The sequence below is a fragment of the Antechinus flavipes genome, chromosome X, assembly GCF_016432865.1.
Source record: "Antechinus flavipes isolate AdamAnt ecotype Samford, QLD, Australia chromosome X, AdamAnt_v2, whole genome shotgun sequence".
NCBI lineage: Eukaryota > Metazoa > Chordata > Mammalia > Dasyuromorphia > Dasyuridae > Antechinus > Antechinus flavipes.
Window position 1 is genome coordinate 85517991 of NC_067404.1, and position 12164 is coordinate 85530154.

The following is a 12164-nucleotide window of genomic DNA, read 5'->3' on the forward strand; positions in this document are numbered from 1 at the left end:
GCTCCTAACACTGGCTAGGCTGCCAAATTGGTTCCCATGACAATGGGTTCCAAAGAACTTGGCAGAGAGGGATTTTTAACCCTACAGGTGCCAGCCAAGAGCGCCCCACATTTCATTCCCCGAATGCCCCCCCACCAGGCCCCCAGCCCGACAGGGAAAGCAGTGGGCCCGGTTCCCGATCCCCAAGGCTCTACACCCAGAAGGAGGCCTCAGACCCACCTCACTTAGAGAACAAGGGGCCTCAGAGAGCAATCTAGTATGACCCCAGCTTCATTCCTGCCGGGATCCAGTTCTGGACCTACCAACTCCAAAGCCCCAAGGAGACACTTTCAGGATCTCCCAGTTCTCTGGCTCAGGACTGGGCACCGACAAGCAGGTCTGAAGGAATGGGAAAGGCTAAGCCGAGGGACGCCAAGTACAAGTGGCCTCCAGGGTCCTGACTGGCTTAGAATCTGGAGAGCGGCCATCTGGGTCTCATCCCTCCCTTAGGTTACAGCCCACTCAAGGAAGAATTCCTTGCCCAAATGGCCTGGGACTCAGGAGGCCCAGTGGCTCAGTGCAGCCGTGGACTGGGAGGAGACCCCACTTCTGGTCATCTCACAATCTCCCCAGCCAACAGAGATGAGTGAGTGGTGGCCCTGTCGGGGCATCTGTTTTTCTTACAAGCGGCCATCAGGCCTCTCTCAGAAAACCACAGGACTAGCTACGGGCAACTACCCGCTGCCCCTCATCTTCGGACAGCGATGAAGGAAACTGGCATTGGATTCATGCAAGAGAAAGCTTCCCAACTTTATTGCGGGATATACCCGGCCCTCAGGGAGGCGGGGGGCTCCTGCCACTCTGCACCAAGAAGGGATATCCCCCTCCCACTGTTTCAGTGGCATAAAAGCCCCGATTCTCAGAGGAGATCCATGAGGGCAGGGCCCTGACCTGCAGGCCCCAAGTCTGTTGGGGGGCTCGGGACTCGGAGTTGAGCCAGGCTGGCATCTAGATCTCCCATGAGGCCAAACATCAGCCCCTCGGTGACAGCACAGTCCCCTTGCCGGAAGAGCCGGTGATCTCTTCCCCTACCATAGGCCTTGGCAACGTGCCCACTGGACTCTCCTTGGACTGTCCACTGACCGTGCTTTGTCTAGAAGCTAGCTCTGGAGCGCCCTCGAGTGCTGGAGGCAGGGCCGATAATAAAGGGCACTGAAAGCCAAAGGGCAGAACCCTCAAATCCCCGGCAACCCCAGCTTAAGCCCTTACCAGAAGGCTCGTGGACTTGGTCTCGGCTGGTTCCATGCCTGAGCTGCAGATGCCAGGCTGGCCCCCCAGGGCCAAGAACCAGGCTCAGACCTCTCTAGCTCCTTGGAAGCACCACTGTGAGCTGGTGCAGATGCCTGTGCCCCCCTTACCACCTAACATCTCCCAGAACTCGTCCCGAAGACTCTTCCTGTCAGAAGCAAAAATGTTTTTATTGGGCTCAATTTCTGCTGCCTGAAGCATCCCTCTCCTCCCAAATCTCTTTGGCCCAGTGTCCTGCAAGCTCCAGGTCCGGCCAGTGGAGGGGGACGGGGAACCCTGGCTTTCTGGTGCCACCAAGGCGACTGGCCTTCTCCTCCCAGAAAGCCTTGAGCCCCAGCACTCTCCCTGGCCTGGCCCCAGTCAATGAGTCAGTCTCAGTGATGGCTTCCCAGGCATAAATATTGGGGGGCACTATAGGCAATCTCAGTAACAGCTTCCCAGGGATAAATGCTGGACAGTTCCTAGAAGCCTCTCTGAAGAGGGTGGAATGACCCAAGCTGCAGCTAGAGGCCAGGCCCACATGTGTTCTTAAATGGAGAACAAAAACCTGGGGAAGAGCCCTTTGAGATGATGACGATGGTACAGCTAGCAGAGGGGAATATGGAAAGTTCCGAGGCAGAAATTTATGTGAAGTTTCAAGATAAGGAAAGAAGGCGCTTCAGCTCAGGTCTCTGACAACAGGCCCAGCCTAGCCTGCCTCTTCTTGGCCAGTGAACCCCACAGGGGGTCCCACAGTACACAAAGCACTGGGCCTGGATCCTGGGCAAGCCATTTCACTTCCATTTTATGCCTCAGTTGCCCAAACTATTAACATGAGGGTCGGAGTGACAACGCCCACTCCCCAGAGTTATTGTGAGGATCAAATGGAAAGCACTTTGTTCAGTGCAGAGTTCAAGGCTACCATTGGCTTTCTCCCCCCTGCTGTGCTGCTCTCCTAACCTTGTTTCACAGGCTATCATCTTCTGGGGAGGGGGAACTATACCCCACCTGGCCATCTTCCCACCAGGTGGGCCAGGTTCTCATCACTGAGCTCCCGCTGGCACATGGCAGGAAGGTAGGAGAAGTTCCAACTAATAAGGGGCAGTCCCAGCCAGCCTGGCCCTACTCTCAACCTGTTGACTTCTCCATCCCTTTCTTCAATGCCAACTCCCACATGGGAACGCCCTCCCACTCTTCTTTCAGCCTCTTCTTCACGAGCTCCAGGCTGGCATGGGATAGTTGGGGACTCCCAAATCTCAGGCACTGGGCCTCGCGATGAGGGGAGCTTGGCCCAGTGGCCCACTTAGCCAGCCAGCTGACTGGGCTTCTGACTTAGTTACACCTTCAGCACTTTAAAGGTATAAGCAGGCATTTTTTTTGGGGGGGGGCACCCAGCCTTCCCGCTTTGTACAACAGTAGCCACCTTTCAAACCCTAGCTTCAGGTGATTTCTGGGCCCAATCGCCCACAGCCTCCAACTCACATTCCCCACACCTTTAGTGTACATGTAGCACATATTTAAGGCTCATTTTTTAGCTGTTGGGGTACATGTGTATGTGTGCAGTGCAAACGTGTTCTATAGAGAGAGATGGGGGGGGGGCACCACAGGAACTTCTTAGCCATTACTTTGTTCAACCACTTCCTTTTATAAAGAAGGAAACCGGTCCGGAGATCTTTACAGCTGACTCCAGTGGGCTCTCCAGCCTGACTGGAGCTCCGGCGCCTCTACGACTCTCTTCTTTTTCAGCTCCGTTTCAGTCTCGTCCGTGTTCCTCTGCCAGCTTCCCTCTCCCGGCTGGCACGCCGGCCGCCCCCTCCTTCCCTCCCCCCCGCCCACCCCGGGGCCCGGGCACAGCGAGGGTGGGTGGGTGGGGGGGGCCACTTTGTCGTCATCCTTCACCGCTGCCTCAAGGGAGCATCTGAAGACTGCGGACTTCGTGAGAAGAGCCGGCCCCAGAGCACCCCAAGCGGAAGAGGGAAATAAATGGACAGAGCAACTGCTAGCTGAGTCCGAGGGGAAGGAGGAACAGGCTTTGTGGGCATCCGACTTGGCCAAGTTCCTCCTTATTTCTGGAGGAGAAAGGGGCAGCCGGCCGGGTGGGAAGCGCCCGAAAGGGTGCTGAGAACATGCCCACCCCGTGCCCTTGAACTCCTGCGGAGAACCAGCCCCTGGCCTTCCCCTCTCCTCCCAGTCTCGGGGCTGGCACCTAGGCCTCGGCTCACTTTCTAAACAAAGCCACGTGTCCCCACAGTGCGCTTCCCCCCCACCCCCACCCCTGTCAGAGGATCCCCAATTGGCAGTCTCCCCTCAGCTCGGAACCTCCTCTCGACTGGAGCAGGCGCGGGACTTCAGCAGGGAGGAAAGGGGGGGGGGGGCAGGGAGAGGTGTCGCCAGGAGGCGGAGCCCCTAGGACGACTTTCGCCTGGCCGGGACACACTTCTTAAATTAGGGGGAGGGGGGCGGCCATCTGTGACTCGGGGCCGGGGTCGACTCGTGCTATACCCCTACCTGAGCCGTTCGGGCCGGAGAGGACGCGAGCCTCTGGAAGGGCCTACCCAGTGATGTGCCGACCTTCGTGGGCTTTGGAGTTCTCGATTCGGCGTAGTGCTGGAGAGCCCGCGGCATCGGGGGGTGGGGGGAACGCGAAAGGGTAAAGAGCAGTGAGGGTGACAAGACCTAGAAGCCCGCGCAAACACTGGGCTGGCGATCGCAAGCGCTAGCTAAACCGCGCGAGAGGAGTCGCGTGCGTGCGCATTCGGGAAGGAATAGGCTAGACACCGGAACACGGACTCCAGAACGTAACTTTCGTGCTGCGCGTGCGCGAACGAGCAGGACGAAGGCGAAGGACTTTATTGGCACCAACTCAAAGCGCTCTGGGACTTCTTGGCGCTCCTGCGCCGGCGCGCGGTCCCGAATGAGGCGGTCCAGGGAGGAGATGGCCCAGCTCGCCTCCTCCCGTCTGTGTGAAGGATCTGGGGAGACTCCAGGTTCTGTTCCCGAATCGGCTCCAAGGTCTCTCGAGACGAGGGAGGGGCCCCGGCGAACTGGGAAGAGAAACCGGGAAAAGCTTCTCTTTCCCATGTGGGGCAGGCTAGACCGGAAGGGGCGAGGGAGGGGCTCCCAGCTCCCACCGGAACTCACGCAAGAATCCCCCTTTTGTCCACTGCCATGGCAACGGTGACGCTATCTCTCGTTATATAACCGCGGGAGCAGACAACTCTCCGGAGTCGGAGCTAGCCCGCTCGGGAGGTGAGGACATGTGGGGAGAGGGCTGGGGACTGACAAACGGCGGAAAAGGGGACAAGCAGTGAAGGGGGGGATTATACCTGGCCTGGGGCGGGGCGTGAAAGAAGGGGAGGCGGCACCGAGGAAAGGGAGACCGTTAGGACTGGATCTGGGCGGCTAGGGGACCTTCGCCAGCTAGGTCCCCTTTTCCCAATATAGCCCACAGAAACATGCCATCGCTTTCGGCACATCATGGGAGGCTAGACCTAAAGACAAAGACTTGTGAGGGCCGTCGAGTCTCAATTTACTGGGTGGGGGAGGGCATTGAGAGCTAGAGACAAGAGACAATAGGCCAGCATGGCAAAAGCAGTCAAAGCTCTAGTCAGGATGGGATCCCAAGGCCAGAGCGCTGGGGGCTGAGTGGTAGGAGCCGGATCACAGTCCCAACTCTGTTCCCTTCTCTTTCAATTAGACATCGAGCCAAGAGTGGTTTCAGAATAGTGGAGGACGTTCTGAAGCGCGCGCATTGAGGAGCAAATTCAGGTGAGAGTCTCCCTCAACTGAGCCTGGCTTCCCAGCCTCATCACTCAAATGAAACTGTCCTGTCCCAAACCAGCCCACTGAAGTCAGGAGCGGTTTTCTCAGGTCTCAGCTGCCTGCTGCCCATCCTGGTGGGCACCGCAGCTCATTCCTTCTAGAGCTAGGTCACTACTCGAGGCACTACTCCTCCTCGTCCACAGGCAGAGCCCCTTTCAGGCTCTTCCCTGGGCCTACTGCTCACTTCCCATGTTCTGGCTTCCTCTGGTTCAGTCCTGTTCTCCTAACGGCCACCAAGTAATTGCCAATCACAGGCATCCCAAACCCTGTGATTCCAACCTCTATTTCTTCAAAGCATAGTTGAGGGGCCTTGGGCCTAGCCCCCAGGATAACAGAAAATACCAAAAAAAGCCTGCCCCGAGGCAACCCGGCACCCCCTGGATACAAACAAAGCTCTAGGCTCATCCACTGAGAATTCCCAGGGTCATTCCCTCCTTAGCATCCTAGCTCTTGACACTACTTGGTATTTCCTTAGCAGTGTAAAAGTTATGGCCCCTGAAAGAAGACCAGTTCCTTAAAAAGCAGCTGTTCCATCTGTGCCTATTAACTGTTTGTTGAATTGACTAGTGATCACAAGGGCTCCTTGCAGCTCCTCTGATCTGTACCAGCAGTCCTTCCAGCCGGAAGCTTGCGAAGGAGCTCCAGGAACAGCAGAAATCCCCCTAAGTGCTCCTTGTGTCTCTCAGTATCAAGGTAGGATGTTCAAAGTAGACATCCAATCTGAACAGAAGCAGGCTGTGGCCATTGAAGCCCGAAGAACCCGAGAAAAACAGAGGCAGAGCCGAATCTTTAATGTTCAGAACCAAGTGATTGGGGTGAGTTTCCCTAAGATAGCAGAACTGAATCCATCTCTGTGAAGAAGGTCCAGGCACTTTCCCCCCCAAGAGCAGTTTAGCATCGGACTCACTCCCCTTATTTTATAGAGCTGGAAACTGAGGCTAGATTGAGTTGGCTGGTGTCCCATAGGAAGGGGAGGGGGGCAACAAGAGCTGACTAGAAGCTAGGCCTCCAATTTCTGGTGGTTCTTTGCCCTGATGCTTCCTTTCCCCTTCTCCCCTTCCGTCCAAGGCCCAAAGGTCTCCCTGGAGGGAAGGAACTAACCTGGTCCACCCTACCCTAGCCCATCCAAGTCCCAGCTGGCAATTTAAAGCAGCAGGGGTTCTTGAGTGGACTTACTCCTTGATCTGTGGCAGGTGGACATGGAAGCCTTAAAAAACCAGGTGATGGAACGAAGAAAGAGAGAGGATGCTGAGCGGGCTCGTGAAGAAGCCTTCGGTAAGAGCCCTGGGGGGTCTGCCCCCGAGGGTCCAAAGAGGGAACCCTGGTTCCTTGACCACCTGTAACCCTTCCCTTCCAGATGCTAACTGTGTCCGGTGTGACTTAATGGCCCAAATGCTGGAGAAGGAGGAAGCGCAGCGTGCCCGACAGTTAGCTCAGCAAGTGCAGGCCTTTCGTGAGAAGGAGCAGCAGCCCCAACGCTGCCGAGAGTTTGACCCAGGAAGACTGCAGAAAAAGCCAGTAAGAGCGGGTGACCAGGACCCCTGCTGCGGACCCTCCAGCATGCAGTACTTTGCGGGGGAAGATCTGAACTGCACTACACGCCGGCGTCTACAACAAGAACAATCCCGTCGTGATTTGGGCCGTCAGTGGGAGGAGCACCTCCAGGCCAAGAGGCAGGAGAAGTATTTGGGTGAGTGGGGCAATGGGGGGAGATGGGGGCACAGATAGGGAACAGCCTTTCCTTCTCTTTCTACCAACTAGGGAAGTGTGGTTAGGAGCAAATGCTCCCAGAGTGGACAGCACAAATCTCAGCTCTGCCCCTGTAACCTTGGCAAGGCACTGCTGGTCAGAGCCAGACCCCGTGCTAGCTCCTAGAGGCCTTGTCTGTCCTTTTGCCGAGTCTGTTCAGCCGTTGCCGTCATCCACTCATCGGCCCAAAATGCTAGCTAGGCCCGAGCACTCAAATCCAGAAACCTATTAGCTGGGGGTTCTGGGCAAGTCGCTTCATCTGTCTCCCTCAGTTTTCTCAACTGTAAAATGGAGGACAGCACCTCCCTCCCCACAGTGGTACATTGCTTCTGTGGTGCTTGCTAGATCGAGGTCTCCTAATCCGTTTGTTTTTTCCTTTCTCCCAAGCCCCCACTGAAGTCCTCTACATCACAATCCCCCCCCCCCAATCCACCCCACCCACTCTCCTCTGTACTGTTAGCCTTCAAGTTGACTTCCCAAAGTGACTTCAAATGGTCTTTTTTCCTGCCGTTATGATCAGTCACAAAATCGAAAATAAAACTGAAGTAATAATACCGCCCCCCTCCCAAAATCTGTGTTCACTGAATCAGTTGCTCAGTCCCCTCCCTCCCTACAGATATCTTGGAGGGCCAGAGGCAGATAGAGATGGATCTACGCGCTGTTCACCTGGACGAACTGGAGGCTACCCATCGTAGAGTCAAGGATGTAGCCATGGCAAATTACAACAGGTCTCAGGTACTGTCACCCCCGTCACCGGGCAGGCCTGGTTATTTGAATCCAAACTTTCAGAAATCCTGCTTGGGAACACAAATCCCTGCCTGCCTGATTGGCAGAAGGGCAGACCCCACCACAGGAGGGCTCCAGAATCTTGGAGAAAGGGTGCTCCCCTGGCTCTGTGGAGGGTTTGGGCAAGGACACCAATCCTGGGGCTGTGGGCCTACTAAGGTCACTTTGGGGAGGCCCCTTCCACTCTATGAGCCTGGGTGGACAGCACCCCTAGGGCCATGGTTGGGGCAACTCCTAAGCCATGGCTTCTCCTGCCTTCCCCCCAGGCCACGGAAATGGACATACAGCAGCAACTGGCCCGCCAGAGGGAGCAGGATGACAACCTCACTGAAATCTATAATCACCTGACCAGTGACATGCTGACTGAGAAGCGCCCTGCTTCCTCAAAATCACAAAAAGTGATCCCGAAACACTGGAAGGGCATGAGCCCTGAACAAATAGCTGCCATCCAGAAGGAACAGGCAGTACAGCGCCTTGAAGCCCAACACCGGCGGAAGGCCGAGAAGCGCCAGGAAGCCGAGTGGGCCCGTCAGGAGCAGATGGCTGCTCAGACTGCTTGCCAGCTGGAACATGAGCAACAAGTCCAAGCACAGAAGCTGCGTCGGGACCTGGACGCCTACAACAAGGAGCTGGCTCAAGAGCAGCAAGCCAAGTGAGTGAGGACGGAGGAGGAGGGTGGGGGGCGGGGGCCCTGAGTGAGGCAACAGAGCTGACACAAGCTTTACCTTTCAGAAAGGACTACCTGGACAAAGTGGTGTACACCAACGAACCCACATCCCAGTTCTACCTGCAGTTCAACACCAGCAGCCGCTGAGTTGGGAGGCTCAGCCCTAGCATGTGGAACTCGGGCTAGGGCAGGAGTGGAATTCAGTGAAAAAATAAAAGGATTTGGGGGATCCACACTGTCACTAGCACATGTTCCTTCTCAACTCTGTGGGACAGCAGAGCTGAGAGAAATCACCTTTATTAGGCACTAGAGGTTAAGGCATAGAAGGCAGAGGCCCTGGGGGGGGCCCCTGTTGCCAGAGGGAGGCCAGCGCCGGCACCCAAACCCTAGGCCTCCAGTGTTAGGGCTGCATGCGGATACCTCCATCCAGACGGATCACCTCACCGTTGAGCAGGGGATTTTCCACCACGGCCTGCACAAGGTGGGCATACTCTGCTGGATCTCCCAGGCGGCTGGGGAAGGGCACCTGACGGGCGAGGAAGGAGCGGACTTTCTCAGGGAGTCCCAACAGGAGGGGTGTTTCAAACAGGCCTAGAAAATAACATTTACTGAGTGTCCACTGTGTGCCCAAGCACTCTACAAATAGGCCCTCGGTTGATCCTGATGGTAATCTGGGGAGGGAGGTAGGTGCTCTTCAAGACAGAAGGTTCTGTGGCTTGGCCACGATCAGCCACCATAACTCGGGATGAGTTGCAACTTGGGGTCTGCCTGACTCTAGGCCCAACTTCACCCCTAGACTCTTAAGGCAAGTGGGGATTTTGAAATTTTGAGGCCGTCAGCCCTGTCCCAAGAGTTCTGACTTTAGCCAAAGTCCCTTCCCTGCCCTGTTTCCCCCTGACAAATGGGGGGGAGGGGGAGGTATTAGACCACCTGAAGACCTCTTTAAAGGGTACATTTCATTTCTCAATTCTGAGAAATGAAAAGTTGGCCTGCTAGGAGTTGGGGAGAAGAGGGAAGTTGGAGATGCTGAAACTTACCTGGAGCAATGGTGACCACCCGGATCCCCATGGGGGCCAGGTCCCGGGCCACAGGTAGGGTCATCCCCACAATGGCCCCTTTGGATGCAGAATATGCAACCTGTCCAACCTGGGAACAAGGTGTGAAAGTGAATCGACTGTAACTGGGCCCCCAGGCTCATGCAGGGAGAGCTCTGGAGGCTGTAGGCATACCTGGCCCTCAAAGGCAGCCACGCTGGCTGTGTTGATGATGACACCCCGGTGGCCACCCTCATCGGGCTCATTCTTCCCCATCTCCCCGGCAGCAAGGCGGATCACGTTGAATGTGCCAATCAGATTGACCTGGGGGGCAGAAGGGGGAAACGAGTCAGTCTTGGGCTCAGTGGGCCTGGGGTTTAAAGCCTGCCTTAGGGTAGCTAAGTCACCTTAAAACTTCAGTTGGTTCAAACCAGGGGGCCTCACATGGGATCGATGGGCCCCAGGGTCCTTTCTAACTTTCCCAGAAGCAGAGGTGGGGAGGGGGAGCCAAGGGCTGGAGAGCCTTGATCCCCTGGGGGGGGGACATTGTGACATACCTGGATCACCTTCTGGAAGGCCTCCAGGGAGTGTGCTTCGTTCTTCTTGAAGTTGTAAGTCTTGGAGGCCACAGCTATGCCAGCGCAATTAACGGCAATGTCTATGCGGCCAAATTTTTCCTGGGCCAAGGTCAAGGCCCCCTGCACCTCTCCTTCAGAGGTTACCTTGGAGGAGGAAAGTGGGCATCAGCTCACCACCCAGGGTAGTATGGCCCGCCTCCCCCTCCCCCCCCACAACTCCCACAAACTAGGGAAGGGCCGGCTCGACTTTGGTTTTCTGGGCAAGCTGGCCCTTTTTAGAAGCTGGACTCCTGTGCCCTCCCACCTCAAGTAGGGGAGATGCAGACTTACATCGGTGGGGGCGAAGGCGCAGGAAGGACCCAGCTCCTTCGCCAGTGCTTCACCAGAGCTGTGAGGTAAGTCCACGATGACAGCCCGAGCCCCGTTCTTAACCAGTCTCCTGACCGTGGCCTGGCCCAGGCCTGATGCTCCGCCTGTCACCACACCAACCATGCCCTGCAGGAAGCAGTCAGTGAGGGGGGGAGGGGCGGGAGAGAAAGTAACAAAGCCTCCTCCCCCATCCCCCCCAGCCTATTAGTTTCCCTGGCTGGGAAGGTGGTAGGGGGAGGAAGAGGCCACGGCAGCTCCGTCAGCTCCGAGTCAATGGGACCGGAAAGGCTCCGATCACACAGAACCGCAGAGCTCCCAAATTACTGAGGGGAAAACGGGCTAAACTCAGGCAAGGTCAAGTGATTAGGCCAATGGCGCGGCGTTGGGGCCGTAAACCACACGTCCCCGCATGGATCGGGCCCCGACCCCTTTAACCGGGGGGAATGCCCTCCCCTGCCCTACTAGACCAGGCTGGGCATGAGGCGATCGGAGGGGTACCTGCAGGGTGCGGATGCCTCGCGTCGCCGCCATAGCTCAGCTGCAGGTGGCCCGCGCTCCGCTGCAAGGCAACCAATGGGCTCGGAGAGGAACGGAACTGAAGAAATAGGGGAAGGGGCGGGCCACAGGAGCAGCCGCTGATTGGTTGGAAGAGGAACTGAGCCGGCGAAATAGAAGGGGCGGGCCACAGGAGCCACCGCTGATTGGCTGGGAGGGGAACTGAGCCGGAGAAATAGAAGGGGCGGGCCACAGGAGCCACCGCTGATTGGCTCAGATCTACAAGGGGAGGGAGGGAGTAGAAAAGGAGCTGACCCATTCCCCGACGCCCCGCTCCACGTCTAGGAAATTGCGGTAGCCAATGGGCGGGGAAGAGGCCGCGGGAGCCGCCGCTGATTGAACCGGATTTGACGGAGGGGGGGGAAGGGGAGGGGAGAAAGGGGAAGACGGAGACCTCTTCCAGCGGCCCTCCCCCTGCCCGCGGAAGTAGCAAAGGCCACTGGGAGGGGGAGTCTCACCCAAGCCGCCGCTGATTGGTCTGCGTGAGCGCGGCTTTCGTGGCCCGACAGCCCCGGGGCAGAATGGAAGAAACCGCCAAGGAAAAACGCTGATTGGCCAGCTCTGCCCCTCCGGGTCTCTTGGCGCCCTCTCAAGGAGGAAAATTTATGAAAAAACTACTCAGATGAACGGGAGGAGAAAAAGATTTATTGGAGGGGTGGGGACCGGGGTGGGGGGAATGAACAAGTCCTAAAGGAGCCTGAGAAATTGGGGGAGGGGGCAGCAATGAACATTCAGAGCTTGAGAAAAATAAGATTTATATATTTAGGAATCTATCTGCCAAGGGAAAATCAGAAACTTTATGAGCAAAACTACAGAACTCTTTCCACACAAATAAAGTCTGATCTAACCAACTGGAAAAATATTAAATGCTCTTGGATTGGGCGAGCAAATATAATAAAGATGACCATACTACCTAAACTAATCTATTTATTTAGCGCTATACCAATCAGACTCCCAAAAAACTACTTTGATGACCTAGAAAAAACAAAGTTCATATGGAAAAACAAAAGGCCAAGAATTTCAAGGGAATTAATGAAAAAAAAACAAATGCAGGTGACCTAGCTGTACCAGATCTAAAACTATATTATAAAGCAGCAGTTACTAAAACCATCTGGTATTGGCTAAGAAATAGACTAGTTGATCAATGGAATAGGTTAGGTTCAAAGGGCAAAACAGGCAATAACTTTAATAATACAGTGTTTGACAAACCCAAAGACCCCAGTTTCTGGGATAAGAATGCATTATTTGACAAAAATTGCTGGAAAAATTGGAAATTAGCATGGCAGAAACTAGGCATTGACCCACACTTAACACCGTACACCAAGATAAGGTCAAAAT

At 55.8% G+C, this 12164-nt stretch overlaps 2 protein-coding genes across 9 annotated transcripts; one reads left to right on the forward strand and one right to left on the reverse strand.

Moving 5' to 3' along the window:
• The first annotated feature begins 648 nt into the window (after nt 1–648).
• Nucleotides 649–8519, forward strand: RIBC1 (RIB43A domain with coiled-coils 1). Of its 8 annotated transcripts, none has more exons than XM_051968456.1 (8): nt 650–4515; nt 4964–5034; nt 5775–5903; nt 6282–6363; nt 6446–6778; nt 7454–7572; nt 7890–8275; nt 8356–8519. In XM_051968456.1, the coding sequence occupies exons 3-8, from the start codon at nt 5787–5789 to the stop codon at nt 8435–8437; spliced, it is 1119 nt and encodes a 372-aa protein (XP_051824416.1). In that variant the 5' UTR covers nt 650–4515; nt 4964–5034; nt 5775–5786; the 3' UTR covers nt 8438–8519. The 8 variants fall into 8 exon arrangements, with proteins under 8 accessions (XP_051824417.1, XP_051824416.1, XP_051824415.1 ...); XM_051968452.1 differs by having other exon boundaries at nt 651–4515; nt 5656–5903; XM_051968454.1 differs by having other exon boundaries at nt 651–4515; nt 5678–5903.
• A 7-nt stretch (nt 8520–8526) lies between these two features.
• On the reverse strand, nt 8527–10870 carry HSD17B10 (hydroxysteroid 17-beta dehydrogenase 10). The gene is made up of 6 exons (XM_051968460.1): nt 10770–10870; nt 10233–10397; nt 9882–10046; nt 9520–9648; nt 9328–9436; nt 8527–8881 (listed from the first exon to the last, which is right to left on the reverse strand). The coding sequence occupies exons 1-6, from the start codon at nt 10800–10802 to the stop codon at nt 8691–8693; spliced, it is 792 nt and encodes a 263-aa protein (XP_051824420.1). The 5' UTR covers nt 10803–10870; the 3' UTR covers nt 8527–8690.
• Between the last annotated feature and the right edge of the window lie 1294 nt (nt 10871–12164).